The sequence below is a fragment of the Ascaphus truei genome, chromosome 13 (assembly GCF_040206685.1).
Source record: "Ascaphus truei isolate aAscTru1 chromosome 13, aAscTru1.hap1, whole genome shotgun sequence".
NCBI classification, from domain to species: domain Eukaryota; kingdom Metazoa; phylum Chordata; class Amphibia; order Anura; family Ascaphidae; genus Ascaphus; species Ascaphus truei.
Window position 1 is genome coordinate 26,416,386 of NC_134495.1, and position 7,746 is coordinate 26,424,131.

At 42.9% G+C, this 7,746-nt stretch overlaps 1 protein-coding gene across 1 annotated transcript; it reads right to left on the reverse strand.

Moving 5' to 3' along the window:
* Positions 1-4,996: 4,996 nt before the first annotated feature.
* Positions 4,997-5,731, reverse strand: LOC142464602 (olfactory receptor 6E1-like). Its single transcript, XM_075567972.1, has one exon. The coding sequence runs from the start codon at positions 5,729-5,731 to the stop codon at positions 4,997-4,999; it is 735 nt and encodes a 244-aa protein (XP_075424087.1).
* Between the last annotated feature and the right edge of the window lie 2,015 nt (positions 5,732-7,746).

Genomic DNA, 7,746 nt, shown 5'->3' on the forward strand with positions numbered 1-7,746 from the left:
GCAATGAATGTTCACATAAATATAAAAGCTGTAAAGCAGCAAGTCCTTATAAAACTGCAATTCAACCCTTATAGCATCTTGCCAGGTGAAAACATTTTATCTTTGAGCATTTCTTTAACGTTCTGGTTTCTCAGGGTATAAATGAAAGGGTTGAACACAGGGACCACCACAGTGTTCATGACTGCCACCAACTTATCAGTCAAAAGTCTGACCCTGCTTCGGCCTTGAATGCATGAATATACAGCTGCCAAAGATTAGGGTCACCACTATGGCAGTGAGGGTGGCCCGCAGCTGGGGAGTGCCAGGGCCCGGTGCCAAAGAGAGGGCCATTAGCTGGGCAAAGAAGATTGGCCTGTTTCGAGGTCAGGCCCAACTTCTTTGTCCAGCCTTGGCCTTGGCTCTCTCAAGCTGCGACCCACCCTCACTGTCTCATGCAAGACTTCTTTCTGAGGCCCACACAGCTAGAGAGAACAAGGGCAAAAGAGTCCTGAGACCACTCCCAAGGTAGGTAAGTCTGTAGGTCTTTTTGTGTATGTATTTGGAGGTGGTCTTTTTTATGGATCGCGTGTTGATGGGGTGTGTATGTATTTGGTGGATGGGGTGTGATTTGTATGTTTTTAGGGGGTTGGGGGTCTTTGTATGTATTTGGTGGGGTTTTTATTTGGAGCTATGCTTCATATGTAGTTGGAGGGGTAATTATAGTGGCTGGGATTATGTGTGTGGACAGGGAATTTGGGTAATGAGTGTGAGGTGGGGGGATTGAAGAAGCAGAATTGAGTTTAACTGGGGTAATTTATGGAAGGGGAGAGTGAGAGGAGAGAGGGGGTGTAACAGAGGGAGGGGTCTGAGTGACGAAGAGAGGGAGTAAGAGTGAGACGGGGAGAAAAATACATGGTAAGGGGGGGTAAAAAAAAGGGTTTCATGAGCTGTCATATGGGGGTTCGCAAGACCACTGACAGGGTAGGTTGGGTCCAGGTCGTAACTCTAGTCATTGGTGCTTGGAAATCTGTCGACAGCCCTGCTCAAATTTGGTGTATTGCTCTTTGATGTCTCTAAGCCAAAGACCAAATATCACCACCAAACATTTCTCTCCCAGAAGCAACCCAGTGCCAACTGACTTGCTCCCTACTTTAACCTCACATTAAAACAGTTATGGTTGTTTCAAAAAGTTACCAAAACCCTTTACCATTTGCTGTTTACTGTAACCTTTTAACATACTAAACATCAAAAAAATGTAGCGTTAATAAGAATAACCAGCCTGGGATATAACTCTGACACCCAAGGTCAGATATGAACTGGAAAGAAAAGTTATATCTATGTCGCTTGGCCCCAAGTATTACTGAATAAAAAAAGGATATATGCAGCCAGATGAAAGGTGAAGTCCACTTGGGCTTTCCTCGTATAGACGGTCAATCATGAAAAAAATATAAAAACAAACATAGTGTAACACAGTAACTTAACAAAAAACATATAGCAACACTAACAAACACTGGGACTGACAATGGCTGAGACAGGCAGATGACTGGAATGATAATAAAAACATTTAATATAATAACTGATATTACAGTGAAAAAATAAAAACACACAATGAAGAATGTCCCTATAGTATCCTGTAGCTAGCTGAAATGCCCGCTTACCGGAACCCAGTTGGTAACAGGCAGTGGATAATCGGAGAGTATCCCCTCTCATAGGACGCTGGTGCAGCTCTTGCCCATCTCTCTGGCGTGTGCCACATGTAATCGTCTGGGGTCTGAAGAATCAGTAGATGGATAGGCTGTCCACACTTCACACGAGCAGGGAAAGCGGTCTGAGCGCCTTGCCTCCATCCTCCGTTGTGTGGGCATGCGCAGAAGCACCAGACGTCAGGAGAAATGTAGCCGCAAATATACCGGCTCCTCACAGTGATGTGGGGAGCTATTGGCGGCAAATTCAAAGATGCTACAGTGGAAAAGCTGCACAGCACGGCTTGCGGGTAACAGGATAGCTGCTCGAACGCACAGTGATACAAGGGACCACCCTACGCGTTTCGGAAGACTGCGCTTCCTTCCTCAGGGGTACAAAAGTAGTAGTAGTACTGTAAAAACTAAAAATGTGTTCTCTTTTTCAGTGTGTGTCCCACAAAATTTTAATCTACAAATGAGCAAATGGTAGAGTTATGAGGTATTCTGCCTTCTGTGTAAATATGATATGCTGTCAACGAATGTAAGCATACAGTATATCATGTAACAATTGAAATGACTCTATGTTTAATCGCTATGTGAGTGTGTATGGAAGATTGTGAAAGAACTTTGGAAACAGTTTATTGAATTAGAGATAGAGGGCTCTTACTGGCACCTCATGGGGCCTCCAAGCGTATTCCCTGTATACAGATTTCAAAATCTGGTGCCCCAAGGCATTTACATACTGTATGCCGCCGCCTCCTTTTTTTCGCCCTCCTCCTCCTTCCGATTTGTAGCATCAAAAGACGCCACAGACGTCACCAAAGTGATGTAACACAGCGTGTTGTTGCCATGGTAACGCGACGTCATGACATCATCTGACGCTGCAACGAGATGTCCTGTGGAGCCACCCTTGTGATGGCTGCGTCATTTGATGCTACGAATCGGAAAGAGGAAGTGGGTGGCAGAATGGAGACAGCAAGGAGACGCCCGGCAAATGGGGTGGATATTTTTGCGGCCCCAAAATTTTTCCACCCTAGGACCAGCCTAACGAGATTAATGGGAAATCTGACACTGCCTGTGTGAACAGTCCTCCTAATGGGCAGTCACTTGGGCCTGACAACTTAACACCTGGTGTATGATGAAACTGACTCCTGTTCCTGTTTCACCCATCTAGATGGGAAAGGCTGGGTTAATTAACCAGTTGCCAGCTGCCTTGTTAAGGGACTTTAAGAACTCAGAGCTCCCACTTGTTCCTGGTCCCAGAGCTCCCCAATTTTCCATTTGAACCAGAGAAACACAATGTGAAATGCTGGAAAGAAACAAACCCACAACAAGGTATTTTACAGTGGTCACTTACCCTAACGCTTTGTGCTTTTCTTGGACTTGAACCATCTTTTGGAAAAGGGAAAAGCCCTGTTATGGACTATTGAACTGGACTTTTCTAAACCAAGATTTTTTTGTTGTGTTACTGGTTATCCCCCCAAACCTCAGATAGGGTCCTCTAGGGTAACTCACTCTCCCGCTACATGTCTGAGTGTGGTGCGTACCTGCTGGCAACAGGAGGGCCTGAGTCTCCCGCGATGACATTTGGGGAATCAGGACAGGTTTCTGTGGTTGTGCCTTCGTTCTTCTCAATGGTACAGCGCCTCCATCTCCAGCAGCCCCCAGCAACATGGGGTGGAGAAACTGTTGAAGAATTGTCTCCCCCTTCTCCTGATATACTCCACACTCAGGCAGGAGTTTGTATAAAAAGTGCAGTCTCTTTATTTGCCTTCACAGCAGCAGCAGTTACAGACAGTTGTACACAGCCATCTATCCTCCTTTAGGATGTCCCTTGACACCACTCTGGGCCAAGCTCTTCCGCTACCCCCTGTGCAGGTTTGGATGTATTTGGTCAACCTATTATACTCTATCTCTAGCAGCTCTACTCATCCTCCTCTCCTAATTAGCACTCACATAAAGGAATGTTAACATTTAATATTAGTGTATCACCACCACCACCACCACCATCATCATCATCATCATCATCATCATCATCATCATCATCATCATCATCATCATCATCATCATCATCATCATCATCATCATCATCATCATCATCATTTTTTAAGTAAATAGAGGCCTCCATTTAAGGGGGCATTGCAATACTTTACAGTTAGTTTGAGAACAGACAGAAAAAAACAGAGTTATAATAATACATGGTTGCATTAAATTAACAGGGGTTATACATTCAATTTACAGACATGTCATGGAGAGTTAAAGATATGATTATGGGCATACAGACGAGACAACGAATATTCTTAAGCTTGCCTTAAACTTGCCCGGTTACATGCTGGGTGTAACCTGGCTAGTTTAAGGCAAGTTTAAGGCATTTCTGCATTGACTAATGACCCATCGGATTAGCAAAGCAAGGGTCCCTGGCAGTCCCATTCAGTTTGAATGGGACTGCCAGGGACTCCTGCTGTTAATCTGATGGGCCATTAGTCAATGCAGAAATGCCTTAAACTTGCCTTAAACTAGACCCAGCATGTACCCAGCATGTTCCTGGGTCTTTTTGCCGATTGCCACTGGTTTGTGTTAGAATAACCGTCGGCACTACAGTATGTAAAAGTAGCACTCTTGGGGTATGCTAGAGTTTTCTTAGTGCATCCTGGTCCCTACAGGGAGATAAAGGGTTACTTCCTCTTGCAGGCCCTAGTTGTAACCAAGTCCAAGTAACCGATTTTGGTGGGACCCTTTTCCTAAGCCGGGGGATAGAGGTGTTACATAACATTTACAGACACAATTAAAATGGTGTTAGATGAGGTAGGCTTGGCCTGCCATGTGTTAGAAGAGGCCCTGCCTCAAGGAGCTTACAATCTTTAAGGCAGGGTAAGTTGGAACAGTAGGTACAGCGGATGAGATGGATGATGAGTTTCAGAATTCAATAGAGCAGTTATAACATTACAAACATTACCAAACATCAGCGAACAGCGGTACATGGCTGAAACATATTGGCTGCCTTGAGCTGCTGCCAAAGGCTGTTACCTTTGGAGAGACTCCTGTGTTCTCATATCAAAGAAGCTGTGAGCTCAAGTGACGGCAGCTGGATGTAAACAGACTCCCCCATAAAAAATGCAAGGCGGAGGAGAAGGTGACGATCTGCAAGTTTTTTAAGCTGTCTTTTTCTTGATGAAATAAACCCTGTCCATGCCAACTTAAGGGAGAGTACCAGCGAAGGGGAAGCATAGTAAGGAGAACCTCCTTGGAGAAATACCTTTGGGGAGACTTGGGTGCAAAGAATGTTCACAGAAATCTGAAAGCTGTAAAGCAGCGAGTCCTTATAAAAGTGTAATTCAGCCCTCATAGCATCTTGCTACATGAAAAATTCTATCCTTGAGTATTTCTTTAACATTCTGGTTTCTCAGGGTATAAATGAAAGGGTTGATCAGAGGGACCACCACAGTGTTCACGACTGCCACCAACTTGTTAAAGTCAGAAGTCTGACCCAGCGTCGGCCTTGAATACATGAATATACAGCTGCCAAAGATTAGAGTCACCACTATGGCATGGGAAGAGCAGGTGGAAAAAGCTTTTCCTCTACCCTCCACAGTTTTAATTTTTAATATGGCTATTGCAATATTACTATAAGATACAAAAGTAACCAAGAAAGTAAATAGCAATATGAAAGTGTTGGAAAATATCAACATCTGGATTGCGGTTGTGTCGGTGCAAGAGTTCTGAAGAAGTGGACCTACATCACAGAAAAAATGATCCATCACATCAAAACAAAATGTCAATCTCATAATTAAGGTTGTAGGAACAAGGATTGAGAAAAATGATCCTAGCCATACTCCAGCTATAAGCTGCAGATATACACGTCTGTGCATGATTGCTGTGTAACGTAGGGGGTGGCAAATAGCTACATATCTGTCATATGACATTACAGCAAAGAGTAGGAACTCAGCAGTTCCAACTAGGAAATAAATATATGACTGGGTAAAACAGAAAGTAAAAGATATGGACTTTCCATCCACCAGGAAACCACTTAGCATGTTTGGCACAATGGTGTTGGTGAAAAAGATCTCCATGATAGCCAAGTTACATAGAAAAAAATACATAGGCCTATGGAGTCTTCGGTCTAAGAAAACCAATGTAAGGATAAGGAAGTTTCCTGCCATGGTGAGGAGATAGGACAGCAGGATCAGGCAGAAAAAGAACACAGCCAAGTGTGGAAACAGAGGGAAACCCAAAAGGATGAATTGTGTCACAGTGGTCATGTTCCTCCCATCTAATGTCTGCATTATTAGGATGTAAAAAGCAGGTCAGGAGCAAGTAAAGCACATAATAAAACACAGCTGTGGAGAGTGGTAAACATCTGTAGATGTTGGAATTAATAACAGTACTAAGGTTTCCAGGTTATTCACCAATTTGATTCTGCAAATAATTCAATAATCCAAATAAATACTCTACAAGCGAAGTGTAGAGGTTAATCCTGGAGGCTGAGAAAGAATAGAAAAATACAACAATTATCAAATTACAACAATTATCCTATGAACAAGTGAAGGGGTCAAAACTGTTTTATGATCCAAGCCCTTATAAGATTAGTAATAGCTTATTATTCAATATTCTTTTAAAACAAAATGCTAAATGTACAGATGTCTCAACATAGACAAACATACCTCAGAAAATGACAAGCTTTCCGAAGAATCCAATGGATTGACATAGAATACTGCAGTATGCTGAGTACTGTATAGAAGGGAATCGATACAGATGTTGCCAGAGTTACTGTTTTCATGACGACGGAACAACAGGCTGAAATCCTCGGCCTGTCTGTGGCTTGTCCACTGCCCCGCAAATGGTAAATTTTGCCAAAAGGGAGAGATACAGAAGCGTTAATCATCCCAGGCCAGACAGGCTGTAATAGCTGTGCAGAGAAGTCCCAGAGAGTAAATACCTCTCCATGTGTCCCCAGAGCTGTTCTTACAGACTATAGTCTTTCCTGAACCTTAATGATGTAGATGTCCAAATATGGGTCTCTAATTTACATCATGAGAGGAAAAACTAGAGGATCATATTTGGTTATTTACTGTACTTCATGAACGACAGGACATTTACATCATTTATCTATAGAAGTTTGAAGCAGGGGGTCTCCGGAGCTGAACCCCATTAATGTCAGATCTGGGGATCTCCTGATTCTGGAGATAGAGATAGGGTCCACCGGTAGCCCCTGGAATGGGAATCAGCTCCAGAGACCGCCTGCTTCAAACCTTTATAAATTAAAAAAATTAAATAATGATTGCTGTAAAAGTTGCTCTGAAGATGAGACTACTTCTCACTGGGACTCATCTGTGCATCTCTTACAGACGTGTGGCTGGCTTTGGTAGGACTAACGATGTGGGGGTCCCATTCAGAAGAAGAGACCCGCCCGCTGAGTTAATTCTCCCAGGTCGCTTTCTGTTTTCTAGGCAGCAACCGAGCGCGGCTGCAGCGTGTTCTGGCCCCTGCAACGTTTTGTTGTTACATTGACAGTAAGTCTGGCTCCATCTGTAAGACGGCTACACCAGGACTGAAACTCACAAGCTTACAATATGGGGTGTATGTACCAAGCATCAAAAATTGCTTTAAAGTGCAAAATTGGCAGTCAGAAATTTCAATTATTGTTTTCTTTGATGCACAGAAAAGGAATTGCGCTAAATGTACAAGTGTAATGGTTAACACTAAATAAAGAATGTTTCTGAGTCCAGATAAAAGGAGAAAGTGCCTCAAAATAGTCAGCCAAGTTCAACATGGCATAAACACTGCAAAATTAAATATAACATGATAAAAGTTCTACCCAGTGACTCTTACACCAAATAATGTAACAATATGTTTGAAAAAAATAAAATATGAATAGAAAACACTTAGGAGGGACTGGAGGTCGCTGCAAAAATCACCAGTGAACTTTCCAATGTTCCTCCAAATTTCTGTAGAAAGGGTGCGCTACTGAAAAAGAACAATACAGTATAGTGTATTAGTCTAAATAAAATGCTATGTGATATCTACGGTGTGTAGCTATGCACCCACAAATTCCCTGAATGTATCTGAACTCAGGAAATATCTTTTA

Bases quoted from the DNA above. Each gene is read 5' to 3' on its own strand.
- LOC142464602 (XM_075567972.1), bottom strand. From the start codon at position 5,731: ATGGAGATCTTTTTCACCAACACCATTGTGCCAAACATGCTAAGTGGT.